The 26,143-nt window shown below is 36.1% G+C and overlaps 1 protein-coding gene across 1 annotated transcript in view; it reads right to left on the reverse strand.

Moving 5' to 3' along the window:
• The window catches only part of LOC148944103 (tafazzin-like), a 35,290-nt gene extending 16,676 nt beyond the window's left edge, over window positions 1–18,614 (reverse strand). The window contains exons 1-3 of the mRNA XM_089100712.1: window positions 18,596–18,614; window positions 14,515–14,645; window positions 2,613–2,738 (exon numbers count right to left, since the gene is read on the reverse strand). Of these exons, the coding sequence (XP_088956838.1) occupies window positions 2,613–2,738; window positions 14,515–14,629 (241 nt within the window). The 5' untranslated portion in view covers window positions 14,630–14,645; window positions 18,596–18,614. The remainder of the gene's footprint in view (window positions 1–2,612; window positions 2,739–14,514; window positions 14,646–18,595) is intronic.
• Window positions 18,615–26,143: the final 7,529 nt, after the last annotated feature.

The following is a 26,143-nucleotide window of genomic DNA, read 5'->3' on the forward strand; positions in this document are numbered from 1 at the left end:
TAATTTCTAAAACTTTTAACTACTTTGAAAAAAGGCTATCTCAAAATTTTGACTGGATGTGTTTAGGGAAAAGACGGGCGTGAGAGGGGGGTTAGTTGCCCTCCAGTCACTTTTGACTATAAAAAGGGCATTAGCCCTTTGAATTTCCAATCGAATGAGCCCTTTTTCAAGTTTCTACGACAAAGATTTCAATAAAAAGATATGCCCCCAGGGCATAACTTAAAACCATTACCTTGAGGGCTGTGGAGGAGTGTTATCCTCTTAGATATAATTTCCGGACCTTTCAACTACTTTGAACAAAATGGTGGGCGTGGAAGGGGTGTTACTTGCCTTCCAATCACTTTCGACTAATAGAAGGAGCACTAGCCATTTCAATTTCCAATCAGATGACCCCTTTTTGAAGTTTCAACGGCAACACTTTCTATGAAAACCTTATTTGCCCCCAGGGCATAACTTATAACCCTTGCCCAGAGAGCTCTTGGGGGGGCTGTCATCCTCAAAGACTTAGTTTCCAGAACTTTCAACTACGTTGAACAAAATGGCTATCTCAAAATTTTGATTGGATGTGTTTGGGGAAAAGGTGGGCGAGAGAGGGGGATTAGTTGCCCTCCAATCACTTTCGACTATTAAAAAGGGCACTAGCCCTTTTTTGCAGTCAAACGAGCCTTTTTTAAAGTTTCTGCGACAACGCTTTCTATAAAAACCTTACATGTCCCAAGGGCATAACTTACAGCCCTTGCCCTGAGGGTTGTGGGGGAGTGTCCTCCTCAAAAACAAAATTTCTATCTCGAAATCAACTACGCTGAACAAAATGGCTATCTCAAAATTTTTATTGGATGCGTTTGGGGAGATGGTGGGCGTGGAAGGGGTGTTAGCTGCCTTCCAATCACTTTCGACTATTAAAAGGGGCACTAGCCATTCCGATTTCCAATCGAATGAGCCATTTTCAAAATTTCTACGACAACTCCTTAGATACGAAGTGCCCTGGTATGAAAACCAAAAAAAAATGATACATTGTGCCAACATCGTTCTTTACTTAGGCACCGCGATTGCGCTGGCTATGAAAAAGGGCAATTTCAATTTCTAATCAAATGAGCCCTTTTTGAAATTTCTACAACAACTTTCTATATAAACCTTATATACCCCCAGGGCATAACTTACAAACCCTTGAACTTAGGGATCTGAGAGGGTTATCTTCTTAAAAAATCTGATTTCAAGAATTTTAAACTACGTTGAACAAAATGGATCTCAAAATTTTGATTGGATGTGTTTGGGCAAATGGTGGGCGTGAGAGGGGCGTTAGTCGCTATCCAATCACTTTCAACTATTAAAAAAGGCACTAGCGCTTACCATTTCCAATTGAATGAGCCCTTTTGAAGTTTCTACGACACCGCTTTCAATAAAAACTTTATATGCCCCCAGGGAATAACTTACAACCCTTGCCCTGAGGGCTGTGGGGGGAGGGGTTTTCACCTTAAAGACCTAATTTCCAAAACTTTCAACTACGTTCAATAAAATGGCTATCTAAAAATTTGGATTGTGCGGGTTGGGGGGAATGATAGGATTGATCGGTTGGCTAGTTGCCATCCAATCACTTTTGACTGTTGAGAAAGGTACCAGCCATTTGAATATCCGCTCAAATAAGCCCTTTTTCAAGTTTTTATGGAAAAGCTTTCTTCTTAAACCGTGTATGCTCCCAGGGCATAACTTATAACCCTTGCCATGAAGACTGTGGGGGGAGTGTCCTGCTCAAATATATAATTTCCTGAACTTTGAACTCCGTGGGACAAAATGGCTGTCTCAAAATTTTGATTCGTTTGGAGAAATGTGTTTGGAGAAATGGTGGGCGTGGAAGGAATGTTAGTTGCCTTCCAATCACTTTCGACTATTAAAAAGGGCACTAGCCATTTCAATTTCCAATCGAATGAGCCCTTTTTGAAGTTTCTACAACAACGCATTCTATAAAAACCTTATATGCCCCCAGGGCATAACTTATAACCCTAGCCCTGAGGGCTGTAGGGGGAAGGGGTCATCATCCTCAGAGACCTAATTTCCAGAACTTAAAACTACGGTGAATAAAACGGTTATCTCAAAATTTTGATTGAATGTGTTTGGGGGAAAGGTGAGCGTGAGAGGGGGGTTAGTTGCCCTCCAATCACTTTCGACCATTAAAAAGGGCACTAGCCCTTTCAATTTCAAATCGAATGAGCCTTTTTTGAAGTGTCTACGACAGTGCCTTCTATAAAAACCTTATATGCACCCAGGGCATAACTTACAACACTTTCCCTGAGGGCTGTGAGGGCTGTGTGTCTCTTTTTTTAAATGCACTATTTTTTAGCTGGAACTGTTTGGAGAAAAAGAAATTAAAATAACAAAGATATACTTAAGCCTCTGAGTTCCCGTCTGATTAAAAAAATTATCTTTTTAGTCTTTTTTTAAATGCACTATTTCTTAGCTGGAAACACGTGGAGTAATATACATTTAATTAGAATATATGTAATGCATCTATCGATGGTAATATTCATAATGAGTATTTTAATGAAAATTGCACGGATATTTTAATTCTACAGTAAGAACATAACAACAAACAATATAGAACATTTAAAACTTACCCCAGAGTCCAGGTTCGTCAAAGCAGCTGTCATGATTAGAAAATGTAATTAGAGGTCTTCCGTCTGTCCTTTCTAGAAGTTTTACCAGCCTGTCCTTATTAATCACAGTGGTTTTATTCAATACCGCTGTAATAAAGAACAAGATAAAAGCCATCTGTTACAATAAACATAATCTGGTGTAGTTCTGATTTGATTCTAGGGTAGCTTAACCTCGCCTTACTTAAATAGGTCCTAGACACTGTACGGAAGGTACATTTTTTCTCTACTAATCTATGATGTATGTTTTGGAGTAACACAAATATATTTATTAAAAAAATTTGTATCTTAAAATTCAGAAAATTATCCTTGGATTGTCAAAAAACATGTTATAACTTCTCTACCGTTTCATTTTCTGTCTTAAAAATTACAAATTTTGAGTAGCAGGAAAAAAATATCTTTTTTTTACTCTTATTGTAATTGAAAATAAAAGCTTTTTTTTTTAGTTTAGCTTAATAATTTATATTTTACTGTTTTTATACTTTAAGGACGGAAAAATTATGCACACTTAATACTAAAAAAAAAACACTTTTACTAAAAAAAATTTAAAACTTAAAACTTTTTACTAAAAAAAGGAGCGTCATGCAAAGACCACACTTACTTCTGTTTTAAACGACTAGTGGTCAAAACATGACCTGTGTATGATAAACACCCTGGCATTACCACTAAACAGGTATCTAATTTTCTAAACACTTGATATTCGATCCTTTAAACTCATAGGCTAAGGATGAAGATTTTCCAGAGCCATTACTGTCCCATAGGGCGTCGAATCGACGTTTAAGTTGATGGACCTTTTTTACTGGGACGAATAGCAACCATAACTCAATCTTGCCGCAACAGGGATCGATCCTTGTCCCCTCGTTGCCAGGCTGACCATCATTCTACTTTGCTACACATAAGTGAAAAATTCTTAACACATTAAGTTAAGTTAAAGCGTTTCTTTCACAAATCAATAAACTCAAGACTTTACCAATTTATTGTTTCTGACTTTTGGGAATAAACATTGGTAATTTAAAGGTATACGCTGAAACTGTTTTGCAGAATTTTTGCCTAATTTTAAAAGCACGGACCACTATGAACTTGAAGAACATCTTTTAAAGACGTTGCACCTTTATTTGGAGTGGTCTTCCGAGGGATAATATCCCTGAAAACCCATATATTTTTTTCTTCAAAAAGGAAATGCAACAGAGCCAATTCTTTGGAGAAAAGCTAGGTAAATGGCTGACTCGTAACATACCAGGTTCTAAGTCTTTAACAACCCGGTGCATGATTTTTGTCATAAAAAATGCACTTGAAGATCAATGAAGCAAGTTATATATGTTGTATATGATGACTTAATTTTACTAAGATTGCGCTTGAAAAATGCGCTTGAAGATCTGAAGATCTTGAAGAAAACTGCGCTTGAAGATCAATGAAGCAAGTTATATATGTTGTATATAATGACTTAATTTTTCTAAGATTACAATGCATGCTCGATTAGCAGACTAAATGTAGAATTAAAAGCATTTGTAGAAAAAAAAGTGACACTTAAAAGATTTGGTTTGTCTGTGGGCTGTTTTGTATTTATTAAATTTAGAAAAACAAGTTTTTTTCAACTGAAAGTAAGAAGCAATATGTAGGGAGTTACCCCCTCCTCGAAACCTCGCTCTTCACACTAAGGTTTTTTAGTAATTTAAAAAAATCTTCTTACTGTTCTGATTAAGCGACCCTGGTATTTCAGGATTCGCTATTAAAGAATTGGGATAAAACTCAAACTTTAGCGTAAAGAAAAAGGTCTTGAGGAGGGGGCAACCACCTTCATATACGCAATAGTTCCTGTTTGTTTCAAGTTTTAACGTTGTTACTTGCTTTTTGAGGGGGGTTAGTAGCCCTCCAATTTTTGGGTCACTTCAAAACGGCACTAGAACTTTCAATTTCCGTTACAATCAGCTATCTCCCGATGTTCTAGGACCACTGGTTCGATACAATCATCCCCTGGGAAAACAACAAAATAACAAATAAACACGCATCTGTGATCTTTCTTCTAGCAAAAAATACAAAATTCCACATTTTGCAGATAGGAGCTTGATACCTCTACAGTAAGGTTTTCTGAGATAATGAAATCTGATGGTATGATTTCCATTGGGATTCTTTGACTTTTTAGGGGTCTTTCCCTGCTTTTTCAAAACTCAGGCAAATTTTCTCAGGATCGTAGCCTTTGATGGGTAACTCTAAACTTTATGAATCTTACATATATGGGAATCAGCATAATAGGCCGATTTTTTTTATGTACCGTATATCTGTCCCAATCTGAAAGAAGTGACCTGTTCTTTGATGCCTTGTCAAATGGGTATCAGCTAGTCAATAAAGACAAACATTTTACCTTCATTCATAATAGTGATTGTGCTAGGTCAACGCTTGATCATATTATAGTTTCTAGCAGATCACTTTTGATTCCTCCTGTCATTGTTTTGATAATAAAATTCAGAATGATCACTTGCGTTTAACTTGTGGCATAGAGTCGCCATCTTTATCAATATTAACCAATTAAAAAAATTCAGCTTTCAAAGCACTTTCATAACAACATGAAAGAGAGTTAATACAATAAGAAAAAAGAAATACGAATAATAGTTTAGGACTCATTAATAGGATACATTTTTTCCTTGACTTTATTTCTAAATTTTTTCAAACCATTTTATATCTATGTCTTATATCTATATTTTATATCGCTCTGTCTGAGTCATAGTTATTCTGTATATCTTCACTGCATCCACCATCCTGAACAGCCTTTGCAGTAAACAAGTTCAGAAATACCTTTGATATCTGATATTACGGTGTTATTTACTGGCAACAAATAAGTGTTTAGATGATAAGAGTCAGCTTCAATCCCATGCCAATTTCTGGGGCCAATCCCATGCCAATAAAAAAATTCTTTGACTTTTAGGGGGTCTTTCCCTGCTTTTTCAAAACTCAGGCAAATTTTCTCAGGATCGTAGCCTTTGATGGGTAACTCTAAACTTTATGAATCTTACATATATGGGAATCAGCATAATAGGCCGATTTTTTTTATGTACCGTATATCTGTCCCAATCTGAAAGAAGTGACCTGTTCTTTGATGCCTTGTCAAATGGGTATCAGCTAGTCAATAAAGACAAACATTTTACCTTCATTCATAATAGTGATTGTGCTAGGTCAAAGCTTGATCATATTATAGTTTCTAGCAGATCACTTTTGATTCCTCCTGTCATTGTTTTGATAATAAAATTCAGAATGATCACTTGCGTTTAACTTGTGGCATAGAGTCGCCATCTTTATTTGCTTGTGACCGTTCTTCTAACCATAATAAATGGTTCGATAAGCCAAATTGGAAACGAGTAAGTTCTGAAGTTTATTTGTATTTTCTTTGCTCGTTGTTATCGAGCCTGAAAGTGCCTTTTCGTCTTTTACAAACCTCAGTGATGTCACCGACAGCTAAGATGGACCTAAATTGTTACTATTACCAGCTCGTGCATTGTTTGAACTCAGCCCCTTCAGTCTCAGTTCGCGTTGAACGTGTTAGAATTGGCACCCGAAAGCCGCTGTGAAATGTGTGCCCTGAAGTGAGCTAAACAAAGCTAAACAACGCGACAAGTTTTGGCTACGCCTTTCGATTGCTTGTGATCAGCCCAAGTCTGGTGAAGTATTTAAAATGAAACAAAGTCCAAAACTTCAGTTTAGATCTTCTTTACATCAAGCCCGCCCGAATGCTTTGGATGGCCCTCGGATCGGAAGTCTTAGCCCAATGTAATACATAGCAGCAAGTGTGTGCTTTCTATCGTTTCGATTATCCAAATTAGTGATTTGTTGCTAATTTTACTCGCGCTTTTTCTACTTTCAGTTAGTCTATCCAGTCCTTGTTTTCTTCCTTAATGAATAGTACCATTCCTCAAGTTCTTCAGAAAGCCCATATGTTGTCAATATCTGGTAGTGATATCTATTGGGCTTTGAAGATGGTGAAGAAGTCTAGTGCTCCTAATACGGATGATCTGTGTTATTATCACTTCGCCATTAAGTGACCTGTAACACACATTCATTTCTTATCTTAGATGTGTTTAGCTCTGTCATTAAGCAGGTACTTTCAGTTGAAAAAAAACGTTGTTTTTTTAAGTTTTATTTCTGATGATTTTTTAAATAATGAAAGGAAATCCAGCTCCACCTCCAGGGAAAATCCCTCTCCTCACGGAAAGACCCTCTAGAAAATTTAATACCGACGAAAATTTACCGATGTTATCAAGCTGCACTAGCAGATCGGCAAGTCCAAAACAAGAAATAATCTTCCGGTTTCTATACCATTTTGGTAAATATAATAAATTTACAATATTTAAAAAACCTCTCCGTAACTGAAGAAGGTCTTTATTCTGCATGAAAGGCTGGAGACCAGAGAGGAATAACATTGTGGGAGAGCAAAAATTATGCTAAAGTTTACAAAAACCTCGACAGCGTTACGAATTGTAAGTAAGGAGCGGCACGGCTCAATAGTGACCGAAACACTAAGAAATAGAGTCTTGATAACAATAGATACATCAAAAGAATTGAGTTTTGATGCAGTTCCCACATTTGATGCAGCTCCACAGCGTTATTCCTCTCTGGTTTCCAGCCTTTAATGCAGAATAAAGACCTTCTTCAGTTAAGGAGAAGTTATTTTGATACCCATTTGACAAGGCATCAAAGAACAGGTCACTTCTTTCAGATTGGGACAGAAGATTGGCATTAATATCAACATTCATGATCCAGTTTAATTCCATTATTTTGGTCCATTAGTTTAATTCCAGTAATTTTGTTTCAATTCTATCACAAAAAGCTTCAGAGATTTGATTTTAACACTGGGCATCTGAGACTACAGGAAACATGATTATCCCCGCAGTTAGCACAATTTGAGCTTGTAGTACAAGGATTATCACGTGTTAAAATGTCCAGCCGCACACCTTGAACACTTCTATTTGGTCGGTGAGAATGGGCAATTATCGACATGTGAATTGGTGATTGACAACGGTAACATCTAGGAGGTAATTTCTGAAAAGGTTTAATTCTAAAAAGCTCGTTTCCCAAACACAAATCATCATTAATAGCTTCAAGGGAGCATGAAATTTCAGTCAAGAAATTAGAGGCAGAAGAATCCAGAGCTTCCAATTTTCGTTGCGTCAACAAGACCGGTTGTCATATTAATAAGCCCTGATTTTAGAACACCACCGGAATGTCAATCACAATACAAAAAACATTTTGATTAAGAACATGAGTAGACACATTAAGCTGACTAGTAGCAACGGCGGCGAGAGAGACGATTGAAGCTTTATCTCGGGTATGAACTACCTATCTTTTCTTGACAGGAGTGGGTCTCACACTTACGATACCGTCATGAACGTCCAGGGTATCAAGGGTCTCTTTGCCCTCAAAGGATCTTTGAGATCAGTTGATGAGTTTTTCAGAATAACTGAATAGAACGCTTTCGAAGAGACAGGACACTCATGCACTAACCTAACGACAGAGGACGTCCAATTATTCCAGGCAGGATAGTTTTCACACACTCAGATAAAGAGAGTAACTCAGATAAACAGGAGTTTACACGGCAACTCAACGCGTAAAAAGCATAGGGGGGAATCGAAGCAAAGTGGTACTTCACTAGGGTGACAGATAAAAAAGAATATTGGTAAATGCGTTTGCGCCCAATTTCTTAGGCTGACTTTTTCCAGGAAAAGAAAACTGGAAGATTTAACTCATTGCTTCACAAATCTGAGAGAGCATTCAGACATAGGTTTCTTCATAATATCTGGAGAAAAGCCTTTTTCGAATCTATTTTGGATAGAATTCAGAACAGGACTATAACCGAGTGTCCCGGCGGTCCACGCCATCAGCACCAAGCGCTGGGTAAATACTGATTGAAAAACCCAGTAGCAAGGGCAGTGTTAGGATCCCCTCACCTATTCCCTACAATTTATGGGAAACTAAATATTGGTGGATACAATATGGTACTCGCAGGAAGTTTCTTCCCCTCTTCTGCATATTCCCAGTGAAAACAGATGCATCTTATGACATAAAACATAGATGGCGCAATAAATATCGCCAATATAGATAGTGTGCCAGTCTATGGGCAAATTTTATAACTTAAAAACCCCTCCCCAGGGGCTCTGGGGGTCATGTTATCTCCAAAGGAAGTTTTTTAGCTTTCAGCTCTTCTGGAAAAACGGCTATCTCAAAATTTTGATCAGAGGATTTTGGGGAAAAAGAGGCAAGGGAGGGGGGGGGCGAGTTGTCCTCCAACTTTTGGTTCACTTCAAAAAGGGACTAGAACTTTTAATTTCTGTTCCAACGAGGCATCTCCTGATGATCTTGGACCACTGGTTCGATACAAACGCCCCCTGGGAAAAATAACAAATAAACATGCATCTGGGATCCTTCTTCTAGCAAAAGTTACAAAATTCCACATTTTGCAGAGAGGAGTTTGATACCTCTACAGTACGGTTTTCCGATATAATGAAATCTGATGGTGTGACTTTAATTAAGATTCATTAAAAAAACTTTTTCCACGAAATAAACAACGCGTTCTATAAAAACCTTATATGCCCCCAGGGCATAACTTACAATACTGCCCTGAGGCCTGTGGGGGGGATGTCATCCTCAAAGACCTATTTTCCACAACTTAAAACTACGTTGAACAAAATGGCTATCTTAAAATTTTGATTGGATGTGTTTGGGGAAAAGGTGGGCATGAGAGGGGTGTTAGTATAAAAACCTTACATGCCCCCAGGGCATAACTTACAACCCTCTCCCTGAGGGCTGTGGGGGAGTGTCCTCCTCAAAAACGTAATTTCTATCTTGAAGTCAACTATGCTGAACAAAATGGCTATCTCAAAATTTTGATTGGATGTGTTTTGGCGTGGAACAGGCGTGGAAGGGGTGTTAGTTGCCTTCCAATCACTTTTGACCATTAAAAAGCGCACAAGCCACTCTAATTTCCAATTGAATGAGCCCTTTTCAAAGTTTCTATGACAATTTCTTTGATACAAAGTGCACTGGTCTAAAGGAAAAAATAATAAATAATACATTGTGCCAACATTGTTCTTATATGCCCCCTGGGCATAAGCGCTATTGTGCTGCCTATGATTCTTTGACTTTTAGGGTTGTTTCAAAACTCAGGCAAATTTTCTCAGGCTCATACCCTTTGATGGGTAACTCTAAACTTAATGAATCTTATCTATATGGAATCAGTATAATAGGCCAATCCTATACATATATATAGAGCATATTTTTTACAGAAGCTATTTTAGAGGAAATAGTGTTTTGTGATAAAATTGAAATAAAATTAATGGAAATTATACTATGGGACCAGTACATCTGTTTCGTCATGATTTTCCCCTTTTTTCCTATACCACCAATTTTGGTTGTGAGGAATGGTAAAGGTCTAGTCTCCTTGGTTTTTACAGAAAGAAAGGACATTAGGCTGGATCAATGAAAATAATATCATAATTGAATAGTCCATTGTGTAATTTCCATCCTACGAAAAGCATCTGCTCCAGCACATCTTACTGTTGAGTCCTCATGAGTTAATGCAATGAGGAGAATCTTCTATTAATTTCCCTGTGCATTCTGAGGTATGTTACTCCTGTCTCTGTTCAACACATCTATAAGTGCCATTTTCCACACATTCTTTTTGTATCTACAGACTATTTCTCGCCAGATATATATATATATATATATATATATATATATATATATATATATATATATATATATATATATATATATATATATATATATATATATATATATATATATATATATATATATATATATATATATATATATATATATATAAATATATATATATATATATATATATATATATATATATATATATATATATATATATATATATATATATATATATATATATATATATATATATATATATATATATATATATATATATATATATATATATATATATATATATATATATATATATATATATATATATATATATATATATATATATACATACATAGGGTAAAGGCACCGATGATTCGACAGTGCAATTTTAGAACCACTGTCGAAATTTTCCTTCAAAACGGGATAGCTCTGCTTAGCCGTAAATTAGAGCGCCATCTCATGGAGCCGTCGTTATATATCGACGGTGCGAAACGTGGACACTATATCCGGTACACCCAGATATGAAAAGAACATTAAATTTGGTCAGTTTCCTGTTTTCGACAAAAAAGGAGCTCCCGACAATTTTTCAGGTATGTAATGTTCAAACTGTCACTACTTGGTTATTTATTGCAAGAAAAAATTGGGATAAGTGCCAATGTGTCGAGACACATCTGATCTTCTCTGAATGTAGCCACATTAGCTTTTTCTTGATAAAATGAAATGAAAATGGTGACGGAAATTGCATTGTCGAAACTAGGTTCCAAGTGTCGAAAATTCTTGTTTGATGTAGTTGAATACCAGGCGGACTAAAAATGTTCCTTCAGCCGCATTCAAGCGTAAATATCGGCTTCTATCAAGGGATTTATTTCTTTGGCAAATATCTCGTAGTAACCTTGTCGAAATTTTGGACAGAAAGCAACAGGCCCTGTCGAAATATAGGTGACTTTGTCAAAACTTCACTGAACATGTAAAACAGATGAGAAATAATAGGTGTCGAAATTCCAGGATCCACTGACGAAACCATAGGCACCATAGCTGTCGAATTTACGGGTGCTTTCTGCGCAATAAGAGATTTTGATTATTATTATTTCTAATAATATTTCAGATGAAAGAACATTTAAACAAAAGGTTTTTTTTTAAACTTTGAAGTTTTACTTACAGACACTGGATTTTTCCGTCATCTGAGGAACTGCCGCTTGGCCTCATACCATGAAGGGGCGTAAATTGCTATGTAGCAGGAGGGGGGGGGGCAGTTGCCCCCCCCAGACCTGATTTTGCCCCCCCCCCCAGATTTTTTTTGATTATACCCTTATTTATCCTTCATCCGAATAAAAAATACAAACTTTATCGAATACAAAATCTTATACAAAATGACACGTAGGCTTATGTTTTGAACGAAACTATGAATCTGCATATGAAACTAAAGTCCATTAAATCAAATAAACTTCTTAAATTTCTTCAAATCAATTCCTATTTTCCTAGACCCTGTACCTTACGAAATGCTAGTGAAACAATTTTGTTATACTAAATTATTTATAATAAGTACACTTTGTATTTAATAAAGTATATTAAAATTTTTTGTACCAATGTTGTTATACCAAATACAACATACTTGAAATGATTTTGTTAGTTTTATTGCTTCTACTTTTTGCATAGTGTTTCATACTTTTATACATTAAATGAAGTTGAAGAAAACAAAGAAACCAGAATATACGTGTCAAATACACCAGGTTCCGCCCACAAGTATTCCCAAGTATTTAGACGGGTGTCGAATTGGGTTCCAACTTGCGTCTTTTTTTTTGTGTCGAACTTGTAGGTAAAAATGCTCTAATTTCGGAAAATTGGAGTTTTGTACCCTTTCCAGACAAAACTTCAAACTTCTCATCAAACAGTTAGATTCCTAGATGTTTTTCCTACATACTGAAACCCTTTTCCAACCGAAAGTCTTTAAATTAAGACTTCTAGAGTAGAAAAACTGCTCTTTTACAAAAACTGTCGAATCATCAGTTCAACACCCAATTCGGGTGTCGAATTGGGTTCCGACTTGCGTCGAAAACAGGTAACTTTTTTGTTGTGTCGAATTTGTAGGTGATTAAATAAAAAAAACAAGTTTTTTAAACTGAAAGTAAGGAGCGACATTAAAACTTAAAACGAACAGAAATTATTCTGTATATGAAAGGGGCTGTCCCCTCCTCAACGCCTCGCTTTTTACGCTAAAGTTAGACTATCTCACAACTATTTTTTAAAACAATAAAAAACTTTAGCGTAAAGAGCGAGAAGTTGAGGAGGGGACAGCCCCTTTCATATACGGAATAATTTCTGTTCATTTTAGGTTTTAATGTCGCTCCTTACTTTCAGTTTAAAAAACTTATTTTTTTTTATTTAATTTTTGAACGTTTTTGAATAAATGCAGGTTTTGATCTTGGCTCACCGTACATGAATAATTAAAACAAAATTTTCATATTAATTTACTTTTATTTAGTTAAATGGCTTTCTCAAAACTTGTTTAATTTTATTTACTAACGTTTTTATTAGTAATAAATATACGTAACTTACGAATTAACTAACGTAACGAACTTCTATATTCATATATTTTTCATACGTTTATTAGGGGGTTCGCCCCCTAGTCATTACCTTGCTGTTTAAGCTTAAGTTCGAATTTTGTTCCAATTCTTTAAAAATAACCGCTTAATCACAAAGGCCGTTAATCAGAATAAATAGCTCTTATAAAAGTACTAAAAAATCTTTGGCTTAAAGAGCGAGGCATTGACTACGGGGCGAACCCAGTTATATATGTAATATTTTCTGTTCGTTTAAAGTTTCGATGTTGCAGTTAAAATACTTGTTTTTTTATATTAAATTTCTGATCTTTTTTTAAATAATGACGGGAAGTCCGGCGTCCCCTTCATAGCAATGTCCCTTCCCCCATGAAAATTTCCTTCATGTAAAGATCCTCTCACATAACCCCTGACCCACCCCCCCCCACTACCAGGAAAAATCTCCCCTGAAAACGTCTGTATACTTCCAAATAACCACTACTATAAGCTAACAGTGTGTAAAGTTCATAAATTTCATCCCTTCCTCCGGGAACTGCGGGGAATTAAGTCATTCGAAAATACATACATATTATGTATTCGAACATGCTGAACAAAAAGGCTATATCAAAATCTTGATAAGGTGACTTTGGGATAACAATGAGGGTGGAAGGGGGCCTAGTTGCCCTCCATTTTTTTTGGTCACTTAAAAAGGGCACTAGAACTTTCAATTTCCATTCCAATGAGCCCTCCCACGAAATTCTAGGACAACTGGGTTGATACGATCACCCCTGGGGAAAAAAAATAAAATAAAATAAAATAAACACGCACCCATGATCTTTCTTCTGGCAAAAATGCAAAATTCCACATTTTTGTAGATGGGAGCTTGAAACCTCTACAGTAGGGTTCTCTGATACGCGGAATATGATGGTGTGATTTTCATTAAGGTTCTATAACTTTTAGGGGTCTTTCCCCTTTTTTCGAAAATCAGCCAAATTTTCTCAGGCGCCTAACTTTTGATAGGAAGGATTAAACTTGATGAAACTTATATATTTGAAATTAGCATTAAAATATGATTCTTTCGATGCGTCTATTGGTATCAAAATTCCGTTTTCTAGAGTTTCGGTTACCATTGAGCCGGGTCGCTCCTTACTTACAGTTCGTTACCACAAACTGTTTGAAAATGCTCTAATTTCCGAAAGTTGGAGTTTTGTACCCTTTCCAGACAAAACTTCAAACTTCTCATCAAACAGTTAGATTCCTAGATGTTTTTCCTACATACTGAAAGCCTTTTCAAACCGAAAGTCTTTAAATTAAGACCTCTAGGGTAGAAAAACTGTTTTTTTACAAAAACTGTCGAATCATTGGTACCTTTACCCTATATATATATATATATATATATATATTTATATATGAATATATATATATATATATATATATATATATATATATATATATATATATATATATATATATATATATATATATATATATATATATATATATATATATATATATATATATATATATATATATATATATATATATATATATATATATATATATATATACATATATATAAATATTATGTCATCATTACATTTGTAATGATGACAGGACTATTGCTAAATATTAGGCAGTTTGCTAAATATTAAAGATATACTCACTCATAACTACTTTACTAAATGTACCAACTGCACCAATGACAAGGTTACTTGTTATATTCCACACTATACCTTTACCATAGAAGCGAGGAAAATATATTTTCTGATTCTTGTCCATAATAAAAAAAAACAATCTAGAAAATAATTACAGTTTATTTTTAATTACTTCCACTTATTTACTACTAAGAAATACAAACACTAGCTTATAGAGAGTAAACACTAGAAATACAAGCACTAGGGAGTAAAAAGTGTACTGCTTATTTTTCAAGTGAATCACCTTAGATCTAAGAAGTACAGGTAGCATTTAGACTGGCACTAATTGTTATTATTAATTCCTAGAAATAGGGAAAGAGCAGATATTTGAAAACCTTTTCCCCACATGGTTTCATCCTACTGCTTATTATAGATTATACTTGTTGTTGATAAAATAAAAGTCCAAAATAGGGATAAAATCCTTTTTAATAGACAGTGTATAATAAATTTCACAAAAAATACCAGATATATCAGTCACATATACAGTGACTGTCATCAGTAGAGTATAACTAAACTAAAACAATTTAAAACAAAAGTTTATATATACAAAATCAAATAAAACTATATATTGTTTATATCTCTAATTCTTTTCAAAGCAAAGGCAGAAGCTAGCCTCTTTGACCTTCTTGGCTTCGGTTCATTACTATTCAATGATATAACATTTGGACAAAGGTCAACTACATTGGGTGAATTGAACTTTATTCTGTCAGATTTTAATAAAGTACCATAGATAGAGTTCAGCCCAAATTCACCTGTATCCCGATTCAAAGCAATATTCTTGAATAAGATTTTCTTTATTTCAAGCGTTTCACAAAAATTTTGCTTTAAACCCAATCCCTAGAAAGCAAAGAGACATTCTTTAACAAAACAAAATGGTCTGGAAAATTAAAAATATGTTCTGAAAGGGCTGAACACTAATTTATGGATGCATATTTATGGGGATGATTTGACCAAAATTGTGAAATTTATTACACACTGTCTATTAAAAGGATTTTATCCCTATTTTGGACTTTTATTTTATCATCATGGAAAGGCAGTGTGGTCTCCAAAATTATCTAGACTTGTTGTTTTTCTGTTTAAATTTTTTTCTTCTATTTTGTTTACTTAATTTTTGTTAGTAGCACACCCTTGCAAGCAATGCGTTTGGTGTGCTACCAATTGATTTTGTGTCTGTTTTTTTAGATAATAAATTTGCTATTACTACTACTATATATGTGTCCATTCAGGGGGGGGGGGGTACATTGCCAAAGAACAACTATTATGTTGAAAAGGAGCAAAAAATAAATAGGTGGTTTTTGTCCACCTAAGTGGACAAAAACCCCTCTTGGAGACATTCAAATACAGATTCCTCATTACACTTTGGTCACCAACTTATCTAATGTAGGAGGAAGAGGAAAAACCATATATATTCAAAGCTCCTTAAGGAAAAAACATTGATATTAATTCAAACTATGAGTTATATGTTGAACAAGAGTGGATTTCAGTTCTCTTACCTTCTGGGCCTTTTCACATAGGTTGTATGTAAAGAAGTCATAGTTCCTCCAGCCTTGAGCTGTCCCTTCTTGGTGTAAGTACATCAATTGATAATAAAATGAAGAATCAAGGCAATATGATTATTGTTGGTGACAATCTTTCTTACATTCATTTGGTCAATAGATCTGGATTCTCAGAAAACAGTTCAATAAAACCATTTCTGGAATGTCTGTTCAATCACTCTTTGTATCAGACAGTTAGCTTCCTGACTAGATATAGAGAAGGTCAAAACCCTTCTCTTTTAAAAGAAACAAGAATTAAAGAAACAATAGTATACTGATTATAGTCCAATTTGTCATGAATTGGCCCAATGTGATTGAAGAATATTAACCTATAGGACCAGACAGAGTATCCCCTGGCTACTACATGAGACATATGCAGTTATGTTGAATCCTCTCACTCTACTTTTCCAAAAGTCCCTTAGTACTAAATATATTCTGCAAAATTGGAAGGATGTTTCCATCAAACCTGCACACAAAGGGGGTAAAAGAAATGAAGCTAACAATTATCAACCAATTAATCTTACATCAGCCATTGGGAAACTACTCAAAGGTATAGTTAATTCAGAAATTAATGGTTCATTTAATTACTAATAGTCTACCATCACCTAATCAACATGGCTTTTGTCCTAATTGATCAGTTGACACTAACCTCATTGACACATACAAGCATGTCTCAAAACTTATAGATGAGGAATCTCCTGTTAAAATGTTATTACTAGATCTAGCCAAAGCATTTGATAAAGTTTGCCACAGGAGACTAAACTCTAAACTCTGCACAATGGGCATCCATGAAGATGTTGTCAACTGGATAATGCAATGTCTTACCAATTGAAAGCAGGTGGTAAGGGTATTTAGAGCCAACAGATCAGCCTTCTTCTCAGAATCAGGAGATGTAAAAAGTGGAGTACCCCAAGGAACAGTTTTGGATCAAGATTTATTTAATATTTTTATCAATGATGCATCTTTAATCATAGAGAATAAAATTGTCTTGTTTGCAGATGATTCTAAAATAATTGGTCAAGTCCATGACCCTCAAAGTGCAATAGCCATCCAAGCTCATCTTGATGCATTGTCAAAGTGGGCAAAATCCTGGTGGCTTGAATTTAATATCCAAAAATGCAGAGTCATTCACTTTGGAGGAAATATCCCTCTGTGCCAGTATTTTATGGAATTTAGTGATGGTTCAAAGCAGCCACTCATATTTAGTTATATGTAGTCATTGTGAAAAAGATCTGCGAGTCTTGGTTGAGGATAAGCTTAAGTTTAACTTTCCCGCACAGTCTATAGTAGCCAGAGCCAACCAAAATCTTGGTTTAATAAAAAGAACATTCTACAGTAGATCTCCATCTGTTATCACCAAGCCCTTAAAGGGCCTGATCAGACCAAAATTAGAATTTTAGATGTGTTGCTACTCTAGTAATTAAAGGTGATATATCAATCAGTGCAGTGGCATGCAACTAAATGCATAAAGGGATTTCAACATTTTATATATCCTACCTGATTACATAAGCTTAAACTATCATCTCTTGGATATAGACATAGCAAGGAGATGTAATAATGACATACAAGCTAGTACATGACCAGAGTTTGATCCCCAACATGTTCTACATAGTCAGTTCCCTGGGTACTAGAGGCCACCCCTTGAAGCTTTATTGAAAACATGCTAACACCAGGCTGCAGAACATCTTTTCTAACTGTGTCATCAGCCTATGGAACTCCCTTAGCCAGAATGTTATTATGTTGTCCAGTGCTGAGACTTCTTTTTATTGCTGGAAAGTGAAATTTAAGGTAAATTAATGGTTCAATTTTTATTCAATACTTTTTTTGTATATAGACAGCCAAAGATATGCATGGGGGGGAGAGACTGGGGAACAATTGTCAAAAAAAAACAAAATTATTAAACTAACAATAAGAATGTCTGTTTCTGAGGAGCTGATATTCTTAACCTTAAATGAGATTCATACTGTGTTCTTAATTTAATCCTTAGGCTATCCTACAAAGTAGATATTTAGCATAGACAAGACTACAAAAATAGGCCTACAACCAAATAGCCTAGCCTATCTGGCTAGGTAGGCTTGGTGTATTTGTAAGATTCTAGAAATGGGCTAATATTATCTAGCTGGATATTTTATTGGTCAATATATACCAAATCATATTATTGAGTTAGGACTAAAGTGAATACATCATTCAATGCCTTTTTTTATGCTGATTACGAATATAATAAGCACTTCTATCGGAAATTAATTTCAGCCCCCCCCCCCATATATGCCAATTCAGGGTTAGGTTAGGTAGAGCCTATATAGGGGGGGGGCTGAAATTCATTTCCAATAGAAATGCTTATTATATTCGTAATCAGCATAAAAAAAAGGCATCAAATGGTGTATTCACTTTATTTGAAACTCAATAATATGATTTGGTATATATTGACCATTTTATCTTGATAATAATTGTAGTTGGATATTATTTTTAAATAGGCCTACTATAGAATATGAACTTTTTAAGAATCCATTGGGCACCTTCTTCTATCTTTCCCAGGGCCTTGTTCATAATTCTAAGTTAGGCATAAAAAAAAACAAGCTTAAGAGCCTATAAACAAGTTTTAGTTAATGAGAAGACAGCCTTACTCCAACTAAATGTAGAATCGAATAACTGTAATTGAGAAAACAAATGAGTGTTTTGGAAGTTTAAATTTCATCACTAGAACTTCTAACGCTGACGACACATCAAAACGAAAAGTTCAACAGATCACCTGAAAGCAGATTTTCTGGTGCTGGTGAAGCATCTATCATAATGGAAAGATACGTATTCCGTGACGAAGAGAGGCACCAACCCCACTCTTCGGGTTTTAGCGCATTCGAGCTGTCTTACCACTTCATTGTTTGCAAATAGCATGTGGAAAAGTGGTACTTTGCTGCAGCCAAAGTTGACGGAAGCCGCTCAGCCTGATCGGAAGCATTTGGACTTGCAACCCATATAGTAAATAACTGCAACCTGACATTACTTTTCCCTTTGTATATACGAAGCAAAGCTTTCTTTTCAGCTTCGGTGATCTCCTAGTGGTTAGATCCTGGTGTTATGAAGATCTTGCAAGCATTCTTAAGAATAATATTTTTAAGTGACAAGGAAATCACTGCTGATTTTCCTACGCCGTGAAATCTAGATGTTGTATTGCAGCCAGACATTGCGTGGCAACAAAGTAGATTTTCTGATGTTTGTGTTCCTAGTTTTTTTTTATCCTTTTTATGTCTTACAATCGTCAGGGTATTTTCATGTGTGTTTGTCTGCATAAAGATATCACATGCATAAAGCTAAGTATGGTACAGCAGAAGAACTAATAGGTTGTTATCATTCCCAATCAAAGTGGTTGACAAAGTTTCAGCACAACTGACTCCAGTTTGTACACCCAAGACATCAGCATCATCCTGAGCATGTAAAACTTGACATCCTGAGTTCGCCAGCCTGTCAGTTTGTAGGTCGATGAAACGTTGTTTGTTTTTGGGATTTCTCAAAAATTCCTCCTTACTTTTGACGATCTTCATATTAGGAGAGAATCCAATCGTTGGACACGACAAACAGCTTTATGCAATTTTTTGTCGTTGGTGTATCAGTGTAAGAACCAAAAACTACCACTGCTTGGCCAGAATGTCTTTTGACATAATCTACGTAAGATTCTGCCACCTTAGATTATGTAGATCTGGCAGTCCACGGTATTTTGTGGAATTGCCAGCCGCCGTCCAAAACTTTCTGGGATGTTAGTAATGTCACTAGGCCAACGATCCTCTCAATTTTTATTAGTGCATTTGTTAAAGATGTTTTGTCAGCCGCCCTCATCTCCTCGAACGAACTAAAAAGCAATGGCGGAGAAGTACAAAGCTGGAACGACAGAACCTCGTTCCAGTCAAAACCACTGGTGCTAGTCACTGTCGCTAGACATTAAAAGATTAAAGCTGGTTCGACAATTTCTCCCTCGCTATCTATTACCACCAATAACTTCTCAGCCATAGTTACAACTTTCTCCTTTCTCCTGAAAACATATTTGTCAATTGCTTTTGCTTCCATATCCTTCAGGATTTTTTCTCCCACAGATTTGGCATCGTCTAAGTTCACAGATGATGAAGCGCAGACACCAGTAACCACGTTCAACAGCTGTGAATCCTACCTGAAGGATTCTAGGGGCTCAATGTATCAAACCTGCTTTTTTATGTCCACCAGATCTCTATTTTTCGTCAAAGATATCGCTTCTGCGTGATTTTCCATGGTCAACTTTCCAAGGCAATTCAGGTTCTGCATGCGTTCGTTAAATAGAACCAAAGTAGGCATGGCAGATATCCAAATTGTCTGCTGCAATTTAGTCTGCCACTACCTCTCGTCAGACCACCACTCTTTTTCATATTTCTCTTTAACGTTTATTCGATCACCAAATCAGGAGAAAGTGCCACCCAGTATTTGTCAGTTCTCCGGATGATCAGGTATTCCTGTAAGATTGTGTACTGCTCTGGGTTGTCTTTCATCAATTGAAAAGTCGACTGTACGAACAGCCAAGTAGACTTTGTGTAAAGATTGTGACCGGAAGCAGCAAAATAAGGAAGCACTTATAACAAAGACTGTAGATAAAGCTCCAAATTGCCACTTCATTCAGCTCTCAGGTTCTTTCTCAAAATTCGAAGCATATCCAGGTACTGAAAACGAAGACGGGCAGTTCTGGACTCGGGTAATCGTTCTTTTACACTATGCAATATTTCGTGAATAAGTTCCGCTGCTTCCGACACCTGCGCTTCGTCAATGTTAACTCCCTCAAGGAGAGATTCGTGCGCCTGTTTTGCCTTTTCAAGAGGTTCTGGTAGTATGTCATTGCCATCAAAAACTCTGCTATTCAGTTCTGATGATAAAAGGTTCACATACAGGACTATCTCCAACAGACCATGACCTCCAACAGCACGAGAGACAGCTTTGCTTTGTAGCCTACTTCACCCAATGTTAGGCACGTATACTTGACTTATGATTTCCAAAAGTACCTAGTCAGCCATAAGGAAGCCAATGGCTCCTAAGAAGCTAATGCGGGTGTGAAATCCACATAGGACAGCAATAGCACTTCTTAAAGCACTTGTGGCAGGCTCTGCATTGACGATACACTTTGCATTCCAGTAAAGCGGTTGGTAAAAGGTAATGACTAGAGTTTTTCGAGCTTCACTAGAACACTCGTTAGCATGCATAAGTGTAGAATAAACACAGGAGATATTGCTTGGGTTGTGGCTAATCACTGGCAAAAAACAAACGTTCGACTTTCCCGGATGAGGTAGCTTTTGGTGTATTGACAACGTAAAGGTTCACCAGCTCATGTATGAGCTTTTGAAAAATCCAGAGGTGCGCTAGAGCGTTTCAATCTTTCATTCATTGTCTTGAGTGTCACTACTGTTTGTCATGCAAACAAAAGTCCTTGGTTTGCGACGTGGAGGGTTTTTGGTAAGTGTAGAATGGCAAGATGCCGATTGATTTCCACTAATCTTCACTTAATTCTTTTCTCGGTACTAAATGCTCCGTTGCCAGCAACTCAGGTGTAGACATTTCTTTAAGTCCCATTCCATGAAAGGTATTCAGGCCGTCGATGGTAGCAATATCATGATCAACGGTGTCTCCTACATACTGATAAAAATTTGCTTAATCTTCGGACTCTTCCAATAAAGTTTGATTTACTGCTGCACATCTTTCAATTTATTTTTACTTCTGAGTACGAAGAGCGAAATCCAAGATTATGCAGTGTGTCAATTAAAAACCAGGATGAAAAATGGTGATGTAACTGCAAAGCCAGTCCTATTTGTGCAGACGACATTAAACCCCGTGGTCTGCATGCCTGCATTGTAGCCTGTCCAATAGAAGATATTAGAAGAGGCAAGCCGACCCCTGTTGATGAAAGCTGTAGACAAAAGGATGGGCACACGAAATGCAAATACTTTTCACTGACGATAATTCGTAAAGAAATTTGTATGAATCGTTTCTTGTCGTAATGGATTTGATTTCACTTCTTATTATCCTTCCAACAACTTTGATGATCTGATCCCTTTCTCCATTTTCACCATCTGCTTTCACCTCTCGGTGAAATACTCGTAATATTCTGTCAACCGTATCTCTAAATTTACGAGTGATTCTTTCCGGTTTGAATCGGACACGACTACTTGTTCGCCGTATTCACTGACTAGCATATCCTTGGCTTGACGAAAGCTGTAGGCCGAACTATCACATCTTTGTTAAAATGATCGTCAGAGGTACAGACTCTTCACTGTTGGCATAAAATTGAAGCCCTTCTTCGACAGCGGTTTTCTTTGCACTATCGCACGGTCTTCCCTTCCGTTTCTTTAGTGGATGCACGTGACTCACTTCTTCTTGACCAACGAATTTTTGTGTAATCACTTTTCCTGTCCTGAAGTTCACTGAGCATATTTGATGATAAAAGGCATCCTCTGGATGAAGGTCAGAAGCCTTTGAATTTATCCGACCAAGCACTGTTATGGCCCACTGATTGTCCCTGCTCGTACATACTTCCTTAATTGAGTGGTCGAAGTTATTAGTTCGCACTGCATAAGCTTCAGCGAATTTACGACTTATGATCTTGCATAATTTCACTGCTTGAACACAGAATAGGCAGTTTTTTTTATAAACCAAAGCGTGGAGCCAAAGACCTAGTCCAGGGGGCTATACCCGTTTCTTTTTGCTTAAGTTTCCTTTTGGGGATTTTTTCTTGGTTGATTTGATGTCTGTCACAGAATTATGACGACATGTGACGGAAATGTGGACTTCACTTCCGGTTGTCCCAGCAATTCTACAAGCAGTTTCTTTACTTGCGTTATTAATGCCATCGGCTTCTTTCTCGAATAATATGACTGTATTTTCACCAAGTTTGATGCTGCTTTGGCATATCGGGCTGACCATGTTCTCTTCATTGCCGGTTCTAGAAACTTCTTAATTTATAGCGCTTATTTGTTCAGTTAATCCAGGCACCATCCAATCTTTTCAAAAAGAAAAAAAATCAAGGATTGGACAGTTATGGTGTGGTTCTTTAATCCAGGCACCATCCAATCTTTTCAAAAAGAAAAAAAAATCAAGGATTGGAGAGTTATGGTGTGGTTCTTTATTCATTGTCCTATTAGATTTAAAAGCTACAAATGACTTCGAAAAATCAGAAAAAACTCAGGGATTTGGCAACTGTGGAGTGTTGCTTTTTTCTCTGCCCTACTAGATTTAAAAGCTAAAAATGACTTCAAAAAGGAAAAAAAAACTCAAGACTTGGGGAACTACGGCATGTTTCTCCATTCTTTGTCCCGCTAGATTTAAAAGCTGAAAATTACTTAAAAAAGAGAAAAAAACTAAGGAATTGGGCAACTATGCGATGTTCATTTACTTTTGTGCTATTAAAAAAAGTTGTTGACCTATAGCCCACTGCAAAGAAAATTTAAGATGGTTTCACTGCAGTTGTAATTTGAAATTGTATTAATAAGTTGGCGAACAACAAAATAAAAGAATACTTTTTAGAATCGACAATTAGTGTATTTGTCGTACTGCTGTATTTCTGCATAGCTGGTAAACCTTGGGGCTATACCAAAGGCCTGAGATTAATTAGACCCATTGTTTCACGTTTCTTTTCAAACAATCTGTGAAACCTTAGCAATTTGCGGTATCTTCTTTTTTCGTCAGGTCATGAATATTGGATTCGGCAGAATTCAACCCATCGCCACCTGGAGAAGAACAAACTCGGCTTGAATGATACACAGTAGATAGTGTTGCACAAATGAAGTGGAAAATCAGAAATGATTATCCACTCTTTTCCAAAATTGGAAGCATAATCTTAAATAATATCTCACAAAATATTTTTACTCAATGTTCGAGCCAGCTCGAGGATCAAAGCTTATTCTTTTGTCTTTTTTTCGGAAGTAAATAAAACAGCACACACCTTTTACGTAGCTTTGAACCCAGTCATGTAGCAAGTACAATGGTAGATGGCTCCAGTGATTAGATCCGCTAAAAATGGTACTAAGCAATGGAAATCGCAAACTGGAGGGGGAGGGGATTCTAGAATACCGGTTTGAAATTAAACTGTTTCAGACTCATATTTTAAGGTTTCATTCCTAGGTTGATAGGAAATGGTGAACCGACCAAAGATGACTAAAATAACTAGTTCATATAGGTCAATTTTCACAACTGTTTTAGGAAAGATGAAGTACTTGAATACGTAAAATCAAGTTTTTTACTTTATTTTCGAATTTGTAACAATTCATTTCATCGAAAACAATCAAAAAATATGAAAACCTCTTAATTTCTAGTTTTAACCCCCTCCCAGTCCTTTTAGGGTGGAAATGGGTATAAAGGTGCGGAAAATGGAAAACTGAATTCAGATTTGGAGTCAGCATACTTGATTTTATTGGAAATGACTATTTAAACTCCAAAATATTTATAGACACAAAAATCAATTTCCTCCCTCATTTTCCCCTTCAAGGGCAAATTTCGGACTTTTGTGCAAGGATGATATTGGTGGATTTTATTGTGTAATTTAGCTGATTTTTCTAAACATTTTGGAGTAAAAAAAATTCTGCTGCAATTTCCCCGAGGTTTGACCATTTTTTCCCATATCTTTCCCTCATTATATGTATTTTAAACGTAGATAAATGATTTTCAAAGTTCATAGTGTTTCTTTTATAAGCGGCCATGTACAAGAGTGATGCCTTGTTTCTTTTCATAGACTATTTGTTTTATTTTTTAAAGGATCTTTTAATCCTTACATTTGGGGCCTCGTTTAGCCTGGGGCCACTTTCGGGAGATCGGCAACTTTTTCCTAGGCCCTTATTTGATCTGAAAAGCCTCTTCTGAAAGTTAAATCACTTAGCATAACTTCTTTCAGTTTCATAGAAACAAGAGCTGTAATAGCGAAAAGAGGTCTCATTTTTGAAGACCAGCACAGCTGCTTCCCAAAGTAACAAAAAAGCTACCTTTCTTCTACTAATACAAAATATTTTTTTTCAAAATAAGTTAAAGATAGACACATCTAACTAATCCGGGGAAACTTGAATGTCTTGGCCCTATTTTAGACTGAATCGAAACGTCTAATATCAGTAGAAAAATACTGAATTGTAACACATGATACCATATTTTACCAAATTACTGGTACCAGATTGTGCCAGTAGACGTGAAATGTACCAATATAGAACAATTTTGCCAATGTTGGCAACACTGGAACTTACTTTTTGGTGAGCTCATAGAGACATAAAATGTATTATTATATAAACTCTTTGGGCGAGTTATTTTCATAAAAAAAACTTGTTTTATTTTCATGGAAAAAATGAAAAAGAGGAAAAGACAACTTTGCCTCTCCCCCATCCCCTGGATTTTCAAAAATACTATTTGCACCCCTGCGCCACCAGATGAGGTGGCGGCGTTCCGCTGACTTTGAAATAATTTGAGCCAATTCTTTAATGCATCAACCGTAATGTTGGAACTTTTCTTTTCTCGTGTGGTTAAATATTTCGATTTTCCTGCTTAGAAATCAAATGCGGTTTTCAAAATTATGTGAACAAATGCACACACAATTAGTTTGTAAGAATTCCTTGTGCTTCCAGGGTGAGTTTTTATTCAGCACTAGTTCTTGTAGCATATCTCTTGAATAGACTACTGTCTTTCGAATAGACGCCAGATTAAATCAGATGCAAAGCTATAGCGTTGTCTATAGTAAAGGCCATACGGCTCCAATGTTTTATTATTTATTTATTTATTATTTTTTTTCCCAGAGGTGCTTCATATGGAAGGGGACGTCGTAGAAACTTCAAAGGGGTTCATTCGATTGGATATCAAGAGTTCTAGTGGCTTTTTTAATAGTCGAAAGTGATTGGAGGGCAACTAGCCCCCCCCCATGCCCATAATTCCCCCAAACGTATCCAATCAAAATTTTGAGATAGCCATTTTTTTCAGCGTAGTTGATTTCCAAATAGAAAATATATTTTTGAGGAGGACACTCCCCCACCATCCTTTGGGCCAAGGTTTGTACATGTGACCTGATGGCATGTAAGGTTTATAAAGTA

The sequence above is a fragment of the Artemia sp. Qi Xiang Cuo genome, chromosome 14, assembly GCF_049724085.1.
Source record: "Artemia sp. Qi Xiang Cuo chromosome 14, ASM4972408v1, whole genome shotgun sequence".
NCBI lineage: Eukaryota > Metazoa > Arthropoda > Branchiopoda > Anostraca > Artemiidae > Artemia > Artemia sp. Qi Xiang Cuo.